The 18,916-nt window shown below is 35.3% G+C and overlaps 1 protein-coding gene across 5 annotated transcripts in view; it reads right to left on the bottom strand.

The window, feature by feature from the left end:
* The window catches only part of SSBP2 (single stranded DNA binding protein 2), a 302,155-nt gene that overhangs the window by 220,947 nt on the left and 62,292 nt on the right, over positions 1-18,916 (bottom strand). For all 5 annotated transcript variants that reach the window (XM_060295971.2, XM_060295972.2, XM_030846973.3 and 2 more), the window contains exon 2: positions 6,976-7,048. In XM_060295971.2, the coding sequence (XP_060151954.1) occupies positions 6,976-7,048 (73 nt within the window). The remainder of the gene's footprint in view (positions 1-6,975; positions 7,049-18,916) is intronic.

Consider the following 18,916-nt stretch of genomic DNA (forward strand, 5'->3'; position numbering starts at 1 on the left):
AATCTCTCTCTCTTTATTCTATTTTTCCTTCTTGCATTATTCCAGGCCCAATGTGTAGTCCCTAGTCCTTAGGCTTTTTGCTGTTTAATCATCCACCTCCCTTCCTTCCGACATTAGTCCAGCTAAAGGCCATATTCTCCTGTAACCTTGTAAATCCCAAGGCCAATTCCCACTGCCATACTCTGCATCTGAGGGCCTTGCCTGTGATTATGCAGTGTCTCTATCATATGATCTAGTGTTTTCAGCATTTCTATGTAAATGCACAGCCAAACATTGAATCATGAATGAAAGGTGTATTGGCAAGAGTAAGACATGCCATATGGTTTATAACTGAAAATTATAAATTATAAACTATCACTATCTGATAGCAATTCTTCTTCTAGGAATTTATTCTATAAATGTGGTCACATGTGAAAAATTATAAATGAAACAATTTTCATTGAAGCATCATTTGTAATTGCAAAAGACTGGAAACAATCTAAATGTCCATCAGTAGGGGGCTGGTGAAATATATTACGGCACATTTCATAGAATGAAATACCCTACAACCACAAATAGAGAATTATAAATTTAATGAACCAATATAAAACAACTGAAGTCAAACAAGTGAAACAAAAATCAAAGCACAGAACAGAGTGTATAATAAAAAAAATTTGTGATACACACACATACAAACATACACACACACACACACACACACACATTTACTTATCATCTCATCATCATTTGCTTCCAGCAAGGTATACTGGTCAGTTACCTATTATCTCTCAGCCCGAAACCCACCCTTCCTATACTCCATTCTACACTTGGTGCTTGGATTCTGAAAATTACATTTCCTAGGCTCCTTGCCAGCCAGTTTCCTGTTAAGTTCTGCTATCAGGGGACACTAGTAGGAGATCAAAAGGCAGGAGGAAGAAGAGAAGTTTCCTGCCCCTGGCTCCAAAAGTGTAGTCGCTGGTTGCAGCAGGAGCAACAAAGCCGAGGTGGGGCAATTCTGGATGTCGACAGCACCTTTTCTGGGGGGTTCCAGCCTCGTCAATGTAGGACCACTTTAGACGGTCAAGAGCATCTCCAACAGCACAGCAGTTCATGTGAAGCTCATGGGATACAAACTTTACAGAGTATTCCTAAATCCTTTCATACTTTTTGAAAACCAATATTAAAAAAATTAATACCCTGAATGGATAAAGCTAGTTCCTCTGTTAAGAAAAGAATGCATACCTATGTACACATTTGTTGCCAGACAAAATCCTGAGACTTCTAATTTAGATATAATCCACCGTTCCTACTAATTTTCTAAAACCTTCCATGTATAGAAGTATTGGTGCATCCATACAACTAAACTAAATGTAAAAAAAAGTAAAAATTTTTACATTCTAATTTAAAAAATTAAAGCTGACAGATGTATAACAGGAAGAAAAATCTGACTGTACTTTGAAGCAGATATAATCCAAAACTGTGCTGTTCAACGTGGTACTCATTAACCACATGCGCTCTTTACATTTAAAACTAATTGAATATTCCTCAATTGCTCTAGCCACTTTTCAAGGGCTCAGTAGTCACATGTGACTAGTGGAGAACTTACTATACAGCAGAGATTAGAGATCATTTCCAAAATCATGGAAAGTTTTATTGAATAGTCCTGCTTTGCTTTAGAAGGAAGGTAGAAGTCCTCTTAAAAAGGAATACTCTTTATTGGGAAAACTCCTTGATGCATATGAAGGAAACAGGAAAGTTAAGACAAGGAAAAGGTATCAGCCACAAGGAGGAGAAGCAGCAGGGCTGTAATACTTAGTGAGAGCAAGAAATCACAGCAAGAGAACCATACTGTCCTCCCTCCCCCTAGTAAGCTCCAGAGATGTTGGAGAGGACTTGAGACAACCTATTATATTAGGGATTAGAACTGGAGCTATTTTGCTAGAAAAGGTAACCCCAGGAGGTAGGAGGATTGTGGGCCATCCAGGTGACAGATACTTGGAGCACACACGTGCACGTAGGATATGTATTTATACTTGTACTCTAAAGAAGTAAACTACACAAGATAGAAAAGAGGGGAATTCCTTGGCAGTCCAGTGGTTAGGACTCAGGGCTTTCACTGCCAGGGCCCAGGTCCAATCCCTGGTCAGGGAACTAAGATCCCACAGCAAATAAAAAAAAAAGAGAAGAATCAGTCAAGTATTAAAATAACACCTTTCAGCACTTACCACATGCCAGGCCCTTCAAATCACTTTACATGTACTAACTCATTTAAACCTCAGCACCACTTTAAAGTATTATTATGATTATCTTCTTTTGATAATTAAGAAAACTGAATAAGTAAATATAATGTAGAACACAATTCAAATCCAGCAGTGTGGCCCTAAAGTGATTGCTCTTACCCACTACACTATGTTGCCTCCAAATTAAAGTTCAAGGAACAGGTAAGGTAAGGAAATTATTATTACTATTTTCTCTCTTCATATAGGTGGAAAAATAAACAGAACAGAATTTTGGAGTCTATGGAGTTCAATAATTTAGCATTCCTAATAAAATCTGAAGAAACAATCCATTAGATATTTTTAAGCTTCTATTTCTGGCTAACTTATTGGCTAATTTATGGCAAATAAGGGCTAGTAATACAGTATAAACAATGTAAAATTTTTAAGAAGAGAAAAAAAACCTATATCTCTGCAACAACACTCTAATTCTTAATTTTATTTGCTACAGACACCAAGCCTCATTCTGAGGCATGAATACCATACAAAATTTCAGGAACAAGCAGGAATTATCTTTGCATAATGAAATAATATAAGGCAGGAAAAGAATCATTTTTAAAGAACCCAAAATAACAAAAATTGATATAGCATTGTAAAGAAGATTTCTTAGCATTCTGTTTATAATTATTGAATACTGAAGGATAAAGAAATATAAAGCAGAGGAGGGACTCTGTATTGAGAATATTTCTAAAGAATATTCCATTTTGTCCTCTTGGTGGTAAGAAAATGAAAAGTCATACAAACTACATTTAGGATTCAGGTAGTGGTTTAGGATCTATGATGAATCAGAGATAACAATGAGATTTAACACAGCCTGGCTAGAGAAACGTTTTAATTTCTACTATTATCCCAATGTTATCTCTTTTAACTAAGAAAAAAAAATAGTTGGGCTAATAGTGCCCTACTATTCAGACTGATAACAAAAGCTATCAGAAGCAGTCCAATTTCTGACAGGCTAGGCCAAGGGCACTATAAGAAAGGCTAAGCCCAACTGAGAGATTAGGCTGCTGAGATACACATCTTACTTGTTCAGATGATGCCTGGAGTTCCAACTTGACCTTCTCACAACTTCATCCAGAAAGCAAACCCGTATAAATGAAAGAGGTGGCCCAGCACAGTAAATCCTGGCTCACAAAGGCTCATTAACATCATAGTCATTCATATCCTCATTCACCCTGAGGGAGAATGCCGAAATTGGAAGAAGCATTCTACTTTGCCTTGAACCAGGGTGAGAACATCGAATACTTGAGTAATTGGTGCCACTTTAGTCATTTCCTTTTTATCACAAATACCCAAACCAAATAAATAGGTCCCCCTGATTTTTAAGTTCCTTGTATAACAGTTCTGAATCAGGTAAAAATCTGGGTATAGAGTAAGAATTTAGATAAGATGGTCCTTCACTACTCAAATGACTTAAGAAGTCATTCTACAATGAGCAGTCTTAAATTTTCCAGATGATCCAAGTGAAAGGAAGAGAGAAAGCAATGCTAAATAGGGTACAGAGCTCTAAAAGATTACATTCTCCTTTCTTTGTTGTCCATAGTTAAAGAGGATGGGTACTGCCATTCACATAGACACTGCAGTACAAATCTAAAGATGCTATTCTTTTACTTAAAAGAATAAAAGTTCTCTTTTGCCGAGAAGTTAAGTCCAAGCTTCTTGGCAGAATATGCAAAGGTTTTCAGGTAAGAATGCACTATCAGCACAGAGAGGTGGAGCCCTGAGAAAGCTTTCCTAGAAAAAGCTACTTCTAAGCTAGTCAAGGAGAGAAGGGGAGGAGGTTTTAGGCAGTGAACAGCACCGAATAATGCCCAGATGAGAGGAGGCTTCTGGTATGTATAGGCAAACACGAGCAGCTGGTATTATGGAAACTTAAAATATGAGGGAGGACAATATAGCAAGCTATTGAAATTTAACCAATTGAAATTACAGTCAACCCTTTCTATCTGTAGGTTCCACATCCACAGATTCAACCAACCACGGAGAGAAAATACTTGGAAAAAAAATTCCAGGAAGTTGCAAAAAGCCAAACTTGAAATTGCTTCCTATGGGCAACTGTTTACTTATCATTTACATTGTACTTACATCTATTACACAGCATTTGCACTGTTAAGTATTAGAAGTAACCTAGAGACGATTTAAAATACATGGGAAGATAAGTGTAGGCAATGTGCAAACACTGCTATTTTATATAAGGGACCTGATCTCTGTGGATTCTGGCATCCACAGCAGTGGGGTAGGGGTGGGGAGGTCCTAGAACCAATACCCAGTGGATACGGAGGGACGACTGTATCTAGAACTCTAGGGTATACTCAGCAATGGCCTATTACAAATCTACCTCCAGACTTCCATTTTAAAATCAAGGTAATTTCGTATTTTATCTTCTATTATTTTTATTTTTAAATAACTATACAAATATATATACATATATATTTCTTGTTTTAAAAAATCCTACAAGTAAGGATAAAATTCCCCTCTGATTCCTTTAACATCCCCACTCCCACCAACAACTAGTCTGGAATGTATATTCTTTCAGACCTTCACTATACTTCACATTCATAAGTATGTACCCACAAAAATATATACGATTGCTTTATGTTCAACGATTTCCATGTAACTATTCTGGGAATCACATACACCCATCTCCAAAGTCCAGTAATATTGTGTCTTCCTGGTGACAATAGTTTAATTTCAGCTTAACTGATTCCTCTTGTGAAATTGAACCAGCTTAATAATTCAGAGATATCCTCAGTTTTGTATTCCAAATGCAGCCGGAGAAAATAAAGTCATGGTAAATACTTGTTTAAAAACGTGTAAATCTCTTCTGGAATTATAATTTTATTTTTACCAAGTAGCTCTAGAAAAGCTGTATATCCATTGTCCATTGAGTCAGAAGCATATCAGTACAGTATCTAGTTATCTGTTCAATCCACATAACTTATTTGAGCCCTAGTACCTGAACTTCCTTAAATAAGTTAGCAACTTTTTTCTTTTTTGATGAAGTGATTATTAGTGTTGCTCAGAAAAAATATTCTTGGGAACCCCTGAGGACTCAGAAAATTAAGCCAATCCAAAATGGTCCTTGATTTAAGGAAAGTGACCAGTAAATTCTTTTATCAAGTTTTCAAATGCATTAAAATAAAACTTGAAAATCTCCATAAGCAGATTTAGTTTCTTTTAAATATAAGTTGGCAGTGATTAAGAATATAATTATTAAAAGCATCCTCTTTGCAATCTCAGTCACTTTATAATATCAAACAGTGAATGTGACTCAGAAAGGTTATAGACCAAAGTCTTCTAATTAATTATTTAATGAGATATGGATACGTTAAACTTCTGTTTTGATTTAAATAAACTTTGAAATCACATTTTTATTACATTGCATACATTACTTCTGTAGTAAAACAACTGACTTCTTAAGTTCTGAGCATACCTCTCAATTTTCTTACTTGCAAACAGGCCCTAACAGTTCACATATATTAATTAATTAGATAAAAGATTGGGGGGCTACATGTGTTTGTTTACTTGTGTGCTTGTTGGAGGATAGTGAATCTCAAGAAGGCTGTACCTCAGGCAGGGCACTTTGGTCAAGGGGTTGCCCGTCATATCCCTGATCTGGAAGGGGCCAACTAGTGAGATCACTAAAGACAATGTAATTTTGATCAGCACTGTCCCACAGAAACATAAACATATGCCACATATGAGAGCCACAGATGTAATTTAAAATTTTCTAGTAATTACATTAAAAAAGAAAAATAATGTTAGTAATTTTATTTTGTCTAATATATCCAAAATATTATCATTTCAATGTGATCAAAAATTTTAAATTATTGATACTTTATATTCTTTTGTTCATGCCAAGTGTTCAAAATCCAGTGTGTACCTTCATACTTACAGCACTTCTCAACTGCATTAGTCATATTTCAAGTGCTCAAAAAGTCATATCTGGCCAGCGGCTATCATACTGGACAGTACAGATATAGAGGGGAAACCAGGGGCTTTGGAATTAACCTAAGGTTTGAATTCTAGTTCCATAACTTACTAAGCTATGTGACCATAAGCTAGTAATATAAACTCCCTGAGCCCTGTAGTTCTTATCAGTAAATCAGGAATAATACCATATGCCTTGCAAATTTCTTATAAGAACTATAGATAATATAATATTTATTATAATTATAGATAATATGCCTGGCATATATATAACTCAATAAAATCCTCCTCATCCTCATCATTATATAAATTAGAGAAGGAAAAAGTAACATTGCATGAGAGCTCAAAGTTTAAAATATTGTGACGGAGAAAAATAGAAAGAGAAACAAGAACTTGAAGCAAGATTATCAAAATGTTTTCTAACGGAAGTTTCAGCCGTCAATCCACTATTATCCACATAAAATAAAAACAAAAACCATATTTTCCAAAATTGTGAATAATGCCAAAATAAGATACTGCTAAAACTAGAGATATGATGGTGTTTAATGGTTCTATTTCTACAGGGAAAAAATGGCTATAAAGTTGAGTAGAAGGTTATTTGCATGGACATGGAATTTTGGGATACTAAAAATGCTTACAAACAATCTACAAAGAGTATATTATGCATTCTGATAACTGAGCATTCATTATATAATACATAATGATTTTTTTTCATATAATTGTTACAGTGTATTTTTCATTCACTTACATAGGATATCAAAATACAATGCAGAAAATATCCAAAACATACCTCTGATAAAAATGTCTGGGCCGATTTCTGAGCTCCTACATGGAGCAGATATTCATATACGTAGAGTGCTAACCTGTAAAATGAATAAAATATTTATTGAGAAGAGGTATATTTAAAATTCATTCTTTAAATAATGCACACACCTTTTCATTACAGAAATATTTTTCACAATAATAGTGACAGAAAATCAACTCTTCCAACATCTTTTCAATGGGAGTTTATACACATATGTTCAGAAAGAACTTTAATTAAAATAGGACGCAAAAGAGTAAGACACATAATATCTTCTCTTGGCAAGAAACACCTAAATATGGATTTTTGTCTTGGATCATCTAACTTATCAAGCCCTCAATTCCCTTTGTTATACCTAATATGAATTAGTAACTTAGAACCAAACATTAATAATTCCCATAACCTACTTGAAGGTCTAATTATTAGTAAAACAAATGAATTAAGTTATTGGACCTTTACAACAACACTATATCCTTCCAACTTTCTGGTGAATGTTAACATAAACTCCAGCTGTTTACATATCCGTATGCCAAAATGGGTGTTGAATGTCCAATTTTAATATATTTGTTCAGGCACTCTCTCCTTATTCTTTAGTTTAGATTGTTAAACCAATAATATTTTAGTTTAAAAGAAATTCAAATGAACAGCAAATCACAGCATTAAGTAAACTTTAAAGATACCAGATTATATTAAGCATTTGGGTGCTTATAGTTTAAAGGTTAACACAGAAGTAAATATAAATTTATCACTCAGATACAGAATATTAAGTATGCACTATACATTTATACTACTCTCATTACCTTGTGGATTCAGAATTTTAAGCTACACCATGTGGCTCAATTTTAGTTAAGCTGTTAACAAAATATTATTCATAAACCCAAATTAGTCTGAGGCAGTATTTTTAATAATATCTTGGACTGATGCCCGGATAGCTCACAACAGTTCAGTTTCTGCTACACTGTATTTACCAATATTGAGCCAGGTTTACAGTAAACAAAACAATGTAACAATAACCACAGTTCTGTAGAGCTACTCCATTTCTCTTGCCAAGTGAATTTATGATTATTAAAGACTGATGGCATTTGCAAAACTGAGTATTTTTCCCGAAAACATAACATGTATTTGTCATGAAAAGGGAAAGCCTGTATATAATCACTTGCTCTGTCCATTTAATTCTTTCTCCATTCCCAAACTGCCAAACTCTTAAGATGAGAATTATTCTGTAGTTACTAAGCACCATGAGCAGACATCTGTTAAAGTTACTCATAGATGAAAATATGTTGTTGATGGTGAGTAGACGAATATAATTTAGAAACATCTCCCATTCTCTTCAAGTTGAATGCCACTTCCTGGATCAGTGCTTCTCAACTCTTTCTCTACTCTAACACATGTAGTATGTCACATCCCTGTGTGATGTTCCCTGAGGAAGGTTCATACCCCAAAGTATGTCATATGGGATATTGGAATTGAAATGTTCCTGTAGTTTCAAACAAACAAACCCAACTGGTGATTCTTATCACACATTCTTCAAACACACATATCCCACATACTCTTGTCTCTCACTAACTACTTCCAAACCCATCACATGATTCCCGACCATGATGGCAGATTTCACCTTGAAAAAAAAAAAAAATTTGTGAATTTCTCCTGGAGAGACTGAAGCCTCAAAATTGCCTGCCAGTGGCAGTGTGGCCCTACTGCGTACGGCCCTAGAGCCTCGGGTTATTCCTTGTGGGTTGTAAAATCTTGGACCTAGAGCCAAACCAGTGGTGCAGTCTGGACAAGAAAGCCAGGCCTAAGTCAAAGGCTCAGCAGTAAGGATGTTCCACCAAGCCTGGAGAAGTTGGAAGTGAGAGGCACTGAGTGAAGCAGAGGCACCATGGTGGGTCTGGGGGTGGGGGGTGGGGGGTGCAATAACAGAACAGACCCCAGAACAGTCAAGGCCAGAGCACAACTGTTGCTGTGTCCTTGCAATAAACACCATTCCTTAAAGTTAAGCAAGCCACTTCCTTGTAATCTCTTCTTTGTAATATTAAAGGAGATAATATATTTCTTCTATGTTTTCCCCCAATTAATTAGGCAGCAAAAAGTATATCTCTTTACAAGTAGAATTTAAAGCAACAATCTCCTCTCTCTCAATGGGTTCAGGACAGTGATTCTCAAAGACATATTGGCGGAGGCACAAAATCAATGGGGGGAAGGGGTTTCAAACCGCAGAACTAAAGATTTTGAAGCATCTTCCTAGGGGTGTGCTTGTCCTCCTACCCTTAGAATCTGAGCTGTAGCAGGACATCGTATTATTATCAACAGGATGATAAAATGGGACAGGGCTGAGAAAATCTATCTATAACACCGCCTCATATATCCATGTTCTGTAACTCCCTTGAACAAAATGAACGCTTCCCAGGCAGTCAGGACCTACTCCAGAGAGAGTGGCAGGGAGCATCATATCGGTGAACAGTTAATCAACTCTACTGCCTTGATGACTCCAGAATACATCACTAGCAAATCTCCAACATTTTAACTACTACCTCTGTGCATAGGATTTTCCAAACCTATGTCTTTAGCCCTATCCTCTCTACCAAGCTCCAAACCTGCTTCTCCAAATTACTGTTTGAAATTTCTAGCAAGATAGCTCTCTCTTAACTTGACCATGTCCAGAGTTAAATTCACCTTCTCCCTCTATTTACAGTACCTGTGCTCACTTTCAATGAAACATAATTTCTGAGTCTGTTTCCTCATTTGTAAAATGGGCAGGATACTTTCCTTGTAGTATCGTTGAAAGGATCAGAGAGCACAGTAAATAGTAACAATGACTGCAACAGTTTCAGCTAATTCTGTTACACATTATATTACCAAGTCACATACTGGATTCCAACACCACAGCCTCTCTCACATTTGCCATTCCTTTCTAACCTCCCTCCTGCTCCTGAAGAACCAGTAGGAGCCACAATAGGAGTATTTGTTCAACCTTCAGATACAGATACTGTGTATTTCCCATTAGGTGCCTACAATAGAGGCATTAGGGCCACCAGAAATAAGAACCTCCAGAAGGTTCTGGGGGAAGAACCCTGCAATAAATTATCTGTGTATGAATACAAATGATTCCAGGGGAGTGAGGACTGACACTTGTCCATCCGTGCAGATGAATCATAGCATGGTCCCTTACCTAGTGACAGGAGATCATCAAACATTTTATTCGGATTCAATTTCTACTGGACAGTGAAAATTTAAAAATAAATATTGAATATACAAATATTTAAAATGTGTACACTCTCATATTAACATTTTCATTTTCCTTTTTAGGATCTTTAAGAGATTTAACTACTTTTGATAAAGTACAGAGTGCCTATTTAATCTAGTGGCTTATAATGTGATCCAATTTCACAGAAAAAAATTAATAATCATGCAGTAAGAGTTTGTTTGCAGAAAGTAGACACAGACTTTTTTTTTAAACATTGATTAATGAAAAAGCATATCAGTGATTCATGGATCATATATGCCTTTAAATTATCTTCATTTCATTCTAAATTTCAAATAGATACCAACGAATGAGTTAACAAAATCATGACCAGGAATTCTAGAGAGGAATGCAAAGCCAGAATGCAAAATGTATCTGAAACAGCTCAAGACCTTCTGTACTCCCTGGTTACTGCAGGCTCTTAAGCTTTAAAAGTAAGAGCAAAGGTAGAGGTTAAAATGGGAAGAGAACTGAGAATAGCCAAAGCCTGAGCCCACCTGCCACTGCCCTCAACACAGTAATTGCATATCACCTACACATGTGATGCACGCTCAACTCACTGTCCCTCAGTTACACACATATACACTCATGGGTGCCATCGAAGGCAGAACGGAAAAGTCAACCACCACTGATAAAACTTCACAATTCAAATTCTATCAATCTCTAATTCTGATAGGGTCAAATCTATCGATATTTCAACTAGACTTCATGGATTCAAAATCTCTAATAAATTTGGATGTTGACCAGTCTACAGTTTAACTTTTTAACCTATTTACAAAAGGAAAGGGGGAAATCCCACTCACTTTATTTTGCACATGATTCTAACAAAAGTGGATTTTTTTTTGTTAATTATAAAATATATAATTAGAAGGGAATTAAAGATATATAAAAATGAAAAGAACACAGAAAGATGTTAAACCTGACTACCCCCCACCAAAAAACCCCAAATAAAATTAAAAAGCAATAATGAACTGAGAAAATAGGATATATGATCAATAGGACAACAAAAGGCTAATATGCTTAATATACAAACAGCTCATATAATATGTCCTGCCAGAATAAGACCTTAATTTTTAAATAATGAGCAAGGATGGACATTAAAGGTCAAATAAGAAGAATGGCTACCTATGGCCAGTAAATAATCCTAAGGAAAAATATTCAACCTCCCAGCCATAAACAATATTTTTAAATTTCACCAAAAAATGTACCAAAGACTCTAAAAACATTAAAGTATTCAGTGCCTAAAGGATAATATATGGACGTGTAAATGGTACAGCTTTTCAAGAAAATAACACGGTGAGGTGAAAAGGTAAGTGAATGAGTAAAAAACACAAGTGTAGAATAGCTTCTACAGTACGCTCCCATGTACATGACACATATATTCTTCCAGAGGTAATTCATATACATACAGGCACAGCAGCAACAAGCATCACTCCCCAGGCTTCCCCCTCTAGTGGAAACATATGTATCCAAACAGTATCTTTTATTGAAGGGGTTTTTTTCCTAGGGAGTGGGAGCCTAGGATAAGAGGCAGACTTTTTCTTTTCTTTTTTTTTAAGAGGCAGACTTTTTTACTGCATAAACTTTCTTCTGTTTGATTATTTCCCCGTACTTCTTCTATTACCTATTTTAAAAGAAATAAACAAGTAAATAGGAAAAAATAATAAAACTTTATGACGTTTCACCCAGTGATTTCTATTCTAAAATACTATTTTAAAGAATTAATCAGAAATCCAAACAATTTATAATGAAGCTCGTGGCAAAATTATAGCAGTGAAAAACTGGCAACCTAAATATCTGATAAAAGAGGAATAGTTTACATGCAGGTGATGGGAAAATATATTTTTGAAGATGTTTAATGAAGAAATGTTCATAGTTCATTGTTAAAAGTGTGAGCATATATACACAGAACTATACATACTGCATTGAGAAAAAGAGTAGAAGGAAATATGAGTTATAGCTACTGGCAGAAATATTAATAATAGTAAGAAGCAACAGATGAAGTCCAACTAGTATGGATGTAGCAGAAAAACTAAATAAAGCATAAAACCAGTATGGTCTAATCAGAGTAAGAGCTAACATCCCCACGCCTCCTTCAGAAGGCCTGAGGACAACTCTTGTTAAAGCACTGTCCTCTAATTAACAATCATAATGGTAGCTTTGTGTCTCCAGTAAAAGATTAAATTTTGTGCCACTCATACTATACAAAAATCTAAGACATCTGGCTAGATAAAAATATTAAACACTTTTTCCCAGTTTGTTGTCTGACTTAATTTTGGTTAGGTTTTTTGGGGGTGAGGGAGAACAGGGAAGGGGGGACACATTCAGATACTTTTGATTAAACTTTAAAGATAGAAATAACTAATGTGAAAGTAAAAATGCTAACTAAACCTTATAGATAGATGGGGAGAAGCAATAACAAACATCACAAATAATTTTAAAATGTGGAAAACATTAAACGTTATTGGGAATCAAACAAATATACATTAAAGCAACAATGGGATTTAAATTCTCACTTAAATACATAATATGTAAGAAAATGTATATTCAAATACTGCTCATGGCAATAAACTAGTATAGCTCTTTTCAAAACCAATTTGGCAATAAGTATACGTCAAAAGCTTGCTAAGAAAAGTTCACACACTTTGACCCAATAATTCCATTACTGGGAGTCTAGCCTAAAGAAATCATCTTAAATGTAGAAAAGCTTAATGCACAAAAATTTTTAACCAAAGAACATGTAGAACAATCAAAATAAAAAGAAAAATGGCTGGATTTATAGTAAAATATTTTGCATTAATTTCAGGTTTGAAAATATAACTCAGAATTTAGATCCATTCAACAAGCACCTGAGAGACTTCCCTCTGCTTAATTCTTGAACTTTAAAATGTGAGAAAATGTCATAACTGTACCACCAAATAAAATTATTTCAGATTTACCTTGTGAAAATTACAAAATCTAACAAAGAAACAAATTTTTACCATTCATGTGAACAACATCTGTTACATGCTTGTCAAGAGGTATCATCTAACAGTACTAAGACAGTTAAGTATTTAATAGCACATCTACAACACATAATGTCATTTGGAGTCTAATTGCAGCAAATTCTCAACTACACTTGTAAATAAGGACTTCACAGTCTGGAAAAGGGGTAAAGAATTTACTTCACTCTATAATCTAGCTATCTAATTTGAGATTAAATCTCTTGCTCTGAAGGAAATGGTAGAAAATAAGGAACTATGGATAACATATGAAAAAGGTTTTAAAGACAGTATTGTTAATTTGCAAAAAAGTTCTCCAAGCTACACATAAATAAAAGGTGAATACTACCTATAGTTCGGAGCTAATTCCTAACTCTCTCTCTCTACATACACATATATGTACATATGTCAATATCTATACATGTGTGTATAATACATCTATATAAAACAAATCATAATTTCACAAAAGTCAGTCAATAAAAATGACCTAATGTGTTTAATCTGAATTTATAGAACAGTTAAAATGGATATGACTGTTTAAATCATAGAAAGAATTTTTTAAATCTTGTGAACAGGATTCATCAAAAGTTTTCTTTATATTACACATGCTAGTTATAATAACACAATTTAATGTTCATAAAACTTTTCAGGAATGTGTGCCACTTGTGGATAACATTTAATCATGCCTCACAATATATTCCTATAAGGCAGAGTTATGAACTATGTATAAACATCATTAGGTAAGTACTCATACAATGAAAAGTCCAACTACCAATAAACAGCTATGTCTGTCAGCCTGGCCATGATATCCTATATCTACTTTTCACACATTTACCTATTAAATAACCTGTCTTTGGCATGCCATTCTTTTAATATTCCAAAAAGATACAGTGTTGAAACTGAAAAGCAAGAGAAAGTAGCCATTTAATATGAGAAAACATACATCCATCCCAAATTTCAGTGATGAAAACCGATTTCACCATCTTCTTACATTTAGCAAGGAAAAAGGAAAAAAAAAAAAGATTCAAACATAAAGCCTTCAAATTAACAAATCCCCACCTGTAGTTTTAAAATTCTTTTGGTTGATTCACTATATGTGCAAAGGTAGAGGGAAGACACAGTAGGAGAATTAACTTCAAAAAACAGCTGGTCCTAATTTCTCTTGAAATTAAACTACTATAACACATTTTGTCTTGTTTATCTCTGTATCTCCAGCACCTAAACTAGCGAGTACCCAATAAATATTTTTTAATGAAGGAATGACTCTCTTAAGCCAGGCATAAGGCACTTACAGAATCCTTTGGTTTCCTCTAGTCAAGGCATTCAAAGGGGAAGGGTAAGGAATCTCCTTAGGTACCTACTTTAGCATTGACCTCCTCGTAGTATCCTTAAGCTTCAGCCTCTCAATAAAATACTATCATTTAACAGCATGAATGTTACTAAAACAATTCCTTCACACTGATTCCTATCTCTATATACAAAGGGTAATTTTTTAAAGAAATAAATTAATCCATTTAGTTGTGGGTGGTAGATATGTTTTGTTATTTTTAATAAAACAAATCCTCAAAAGACAATAACCTCTCTCTCGCCTAGATCCTTAAAGGAAATAAATCAAGGTTAGGAAATAAACAATAAAAAGATTGTAGAGGGCTAGAAGAGGGCTATTTTATAAAGAATGGTCTAGCTGTTACATTTAGCACTGGTGAGTAGTATGTGCTGCAAAATGCTACATCCAAAATCCTATACTCCAATATAAATATAAAGTTTAAAAAAAGTCATGTTGGATTTAGAAAAAAGAACTTTCTTATTCCTGATCCATTGTATAATTCCACTGTTGACTAATGACACGTATCAGTATCCATATGTGTCTCCTAAGTGATAAAATGCCAAGAGTTAGCTGGATCACAGCTAGCTAACAAGTAGCAAGGAGCATTTGGCAGCCACCGAGAGACTGCTCATGGGATTGTAAGTAGTTTAGCAATGAAACTAGATCAGCCTGATCAAATTTTCAACAGAGCTTACAACCTGGTGCTAAGGAGGTGTGAAAAATTAGAAATCTGTTTCTAACATTGTCTTTTTAAAGTTCTTCATCATTAACAGTGAAGCTAAAAAACACATTTAGCATGTCAAAAACTGTGTCTATGCAACCACCCAATAATATTAATATCCAGCCTTTGCTTCAAATTCACTTAGTCTATTTTTTATACTCTCAATGTCAGTTTTAGAGGATACCTGATATGCATAAAGATATTGAAGATACTAAACAGAATTAAATGTTCTGGTGCAGAGATAATTGCATCAGTTAAGACTGACAGGGAAAGGAGTGAAAGATTTAACAATTATTAAACAGATAGCTGGGCATAAAAAATATTACGTTGCCGATGTGTCATTGATGTCATAAATGACAGACAAGTAATGCTTGGGAGTATGGATTTGGAAATAAATGATTTGATGTGCTTAGAAATAAAAACACTTGCCTTGGGCAGACAGGCAAATTCATGATTAAAATGACTATCAATAGAGAAAATAAAAAGGCTAAGATATAAAAATAAGAATTAATTTAAAACTAATCAAGAGTTTATAGAAATATGGTTATTTGTAAAATTTAGTAAAACTTTCCATCCATTTTTAAAAATAATTGTTCTTGCTATAATCTCCCATTTGATCTTTTTTCATAAATTTATTTATTTATATGTATTTAATTTTGGCTGCGTTGGGTCTTCATTGCTGCACGTGGGCTTTCTCTAGTTGCGGTGAGCGGGGGCTACTCCTCGTTGTGGTGCACGGGCTTCTCACTGCGGTGGCTTCTCTTGTTGCAGAGCACGGGCTCTAGGCACGCGGACTTAGTAGTTGTGGCGCACAGACTTAGTTGCTCCAGGGCATGTAGGATCTTCCCAGACCAGGGGTCGAACCCATGTCCCCTGTATTGGCAGGCATTCTTAACCACTGCACCACCAGGGAAGTACTCCATCCACTCTTAGAGCTAAGCTATATACATTGGAAATACAGTACTGGGTATACTTGATAATAGCACTTAGTCCATTTCAATCCAGCTTGAAGATTATACATTATAGCCACGCTCCCACCTGCCCATGGAAACTTGATATATATTGTCTGATATACATAGTTCTGTTTGTGTCATCCTTATAGAGAGTAGATTTTCTTTTATATCCACCCAGAATACTAGTAACTTCCTAACACTTGCTGACTAACCTTGGGAGTCATCTCATACTCAATTTCAATGTATTAACATCAAAATTAACACCAGACACCAGACTTCCACTTATGCCATGGAGGAGTAAGTGGGACTGAACTTGCCCTCTTGCTGCAGACAACTAGAAAACTGGATATATAAAACAACTGGTTTTAGATACTGGACAACAGGCAGTGCAGGCCTGTAAAACTTGAGAAAAGAGGAACATACAAGATTTGAGTCCTATCATAACCCTAGTTTTCTGCCTGAAGGCACATTCCAGAACAAAGTACAAGAAGGGAACAAGTCCAAATACAGCACAGTGGTCTCAAGTTGAAGAGATCAAGGGATTAAACTGGGGAGGATTGAGGCAGCTGGAATTTGTGGGCAGAGTATCAGACAGGAGGGGGCTACACAGCAAAACAACTCCAACAATCTGCATAGGAATCCCTTTGCCCATGTATAGGGTAGAACCCCACCAAGCCAGGCAAAGAACTGTTGTTCACAGAGGGCTGGGAAACCACTAACTACTCACAGGAGAAACTTCAAGAACACTACTCACAATGAACACCAACAGCATTCGGTAGAGACCCACGGGCCACACTTTGGAGGTAGGACTAAACTAGTCCTAAAGTAAAAGTAGACTTACCCTAACCATAGTGTGTAATTTTAACAACCCAAATAAGCTTTTAACAACATGCAGTGTAGCCAGATTAATTTGTCTAGAAAGTAGCTTTAAGTAAAGATAAATATTATTTAAAAAGTGATACCAAGTATCAAGTCAGAGATATCAAAATAACTTTCAGGTTGGTGAATGACATGGCCACTGAGGGCAAGGGGAATATGGGAAATCTCTGCACCTTCTGCTCAATTTTGCTATGAACCTAAAACTGCCCTTTTTAAAATAAGTATTTTTCAAAGAATTTACAAGGGGTAATGGGGCTTCTTACTTCCCTCTCTCTACTGTTCTGTGTTTTGCAAATTCCTATAATCAAGAAAAAATTATTTTAAAACTTAGTCATCAGTTCATATCTCCTTCCCCAAGCTAATTTTAAATTATTATCTATGTGTAACATTTTCCTCAAGTACAAATGAACAGTAACAGTTTACTCTAATAATAAGTTAATAACCAAGAAAATATCTTCTTTATAAATAATATAAATTACATATCCCAAGAAATTAAGATGAGTGGAAAACATTTAAAAGCAGTCTAATGTTTTTCCTCTTGCTACTAAGCACTGAGAATAACTTACTCAGAATTTCTTCCAGGCTTTACGATTTTTTTTTCTTTTTTCACCTCATGCAGAAGTTTATTGTAGAACTGAAAATAAATTGCATCATTTAAAATCTCTCTCTTCTACTTATTTACAAAACAGAAACAGACTCACAGACTGTGAAAGCAAACTTATAGTTACCAAAAGGGGAAACGTGGTGGGGAGGAATAAATTAGGAGTTTGGTATTAACATATACACACTACTACATACAAAATAGATAATCAACAAGGACCTACTGTATAGCACAGGGAACTCTGCTCAGTACTCTGTAATAGCCTATATGGGAAAAGAATGTGAAAAAGAATGGATATATTCATATGTTTAACTGAATCACTTTGCTGTACACCTGAAACTAACACAACATTGTAAATCAACTACACTCCAATGTAAAATAAAATATAAATTAAAAAAAAAACTCTCTCTCCTTATTTCTGTCTTTTAAAGAGTGCACATAGCAGAAGCTATATGCATAGGCAGCACCTCCTCATCATAAGTCATCATTTCTCTGCCCAGCAGGTCACATGACAGGTGGTTGCAACCCACGCCACAGAGCCAAGTCTAAGATCAGCAGTTCAGGATCTACCTTCCTTTCTTAGGCTCTTCAAACTTGGGATCACAGACGTGAACACTTCATTCTGACCAGGTTTTAGTAACCTGTATCCCCCACAAGTTTAGGGAACTGTAAATCCTCCAATATCCTTCTATTCCCTGCTTCATGAACATTAATAGTCTCCTCACTAAAAGTCTGAGGCTCCCTGATGTGGACTGAAGTCACTATAGCTTACTTCTCTACCCTCAGGACTTCTAAGGAGTCCATGAATAGAAATGAGAAGAACTTGATCTGACATTCTTATTTTTCTTAATGCTTCCTGTTAATTCTCTTTTCTAATCTTTGCACATGCTATTTTGGCATTTAGATCTATTCTGCTTTATATCTGCTTTCCTTTAGCACTCACTTTACACTCCCTACTACTTCTTGCACCTTCTTTTTAAATGTTTCACCTTGTTCTAACTTCCTTAACCCCAGCCAAATCTGTATGATCATCTAACTATAACATATTTGGTGATGTCTTTAGTTGGACCTACTTCGTTACTGCCATGTTTAAAGTATCCACATTAATATGCACCATTCATTGAGGCTAGTGCTTGTAATTCATTTTCCACTTTCCCTAGAGGAATTCTGGGAGAGTTTTTCTCATAACAAATTGCAGCAATGTCTCTGATCTGTACTCCTTAGGG

Source organism: Globicephala melas, chromosome 3 (genome assembly GCF_963455315.2).
Source record: "Globicephala melas chromosome 3, mGloMel1.2, whole genome shotgun sequence".
Lineage (NCBI taxonomy): Eukaryota > Metazoa > Chordata > Mammalia > Artiodactyla > Delphinidae > Globicephala > Globicephala melas.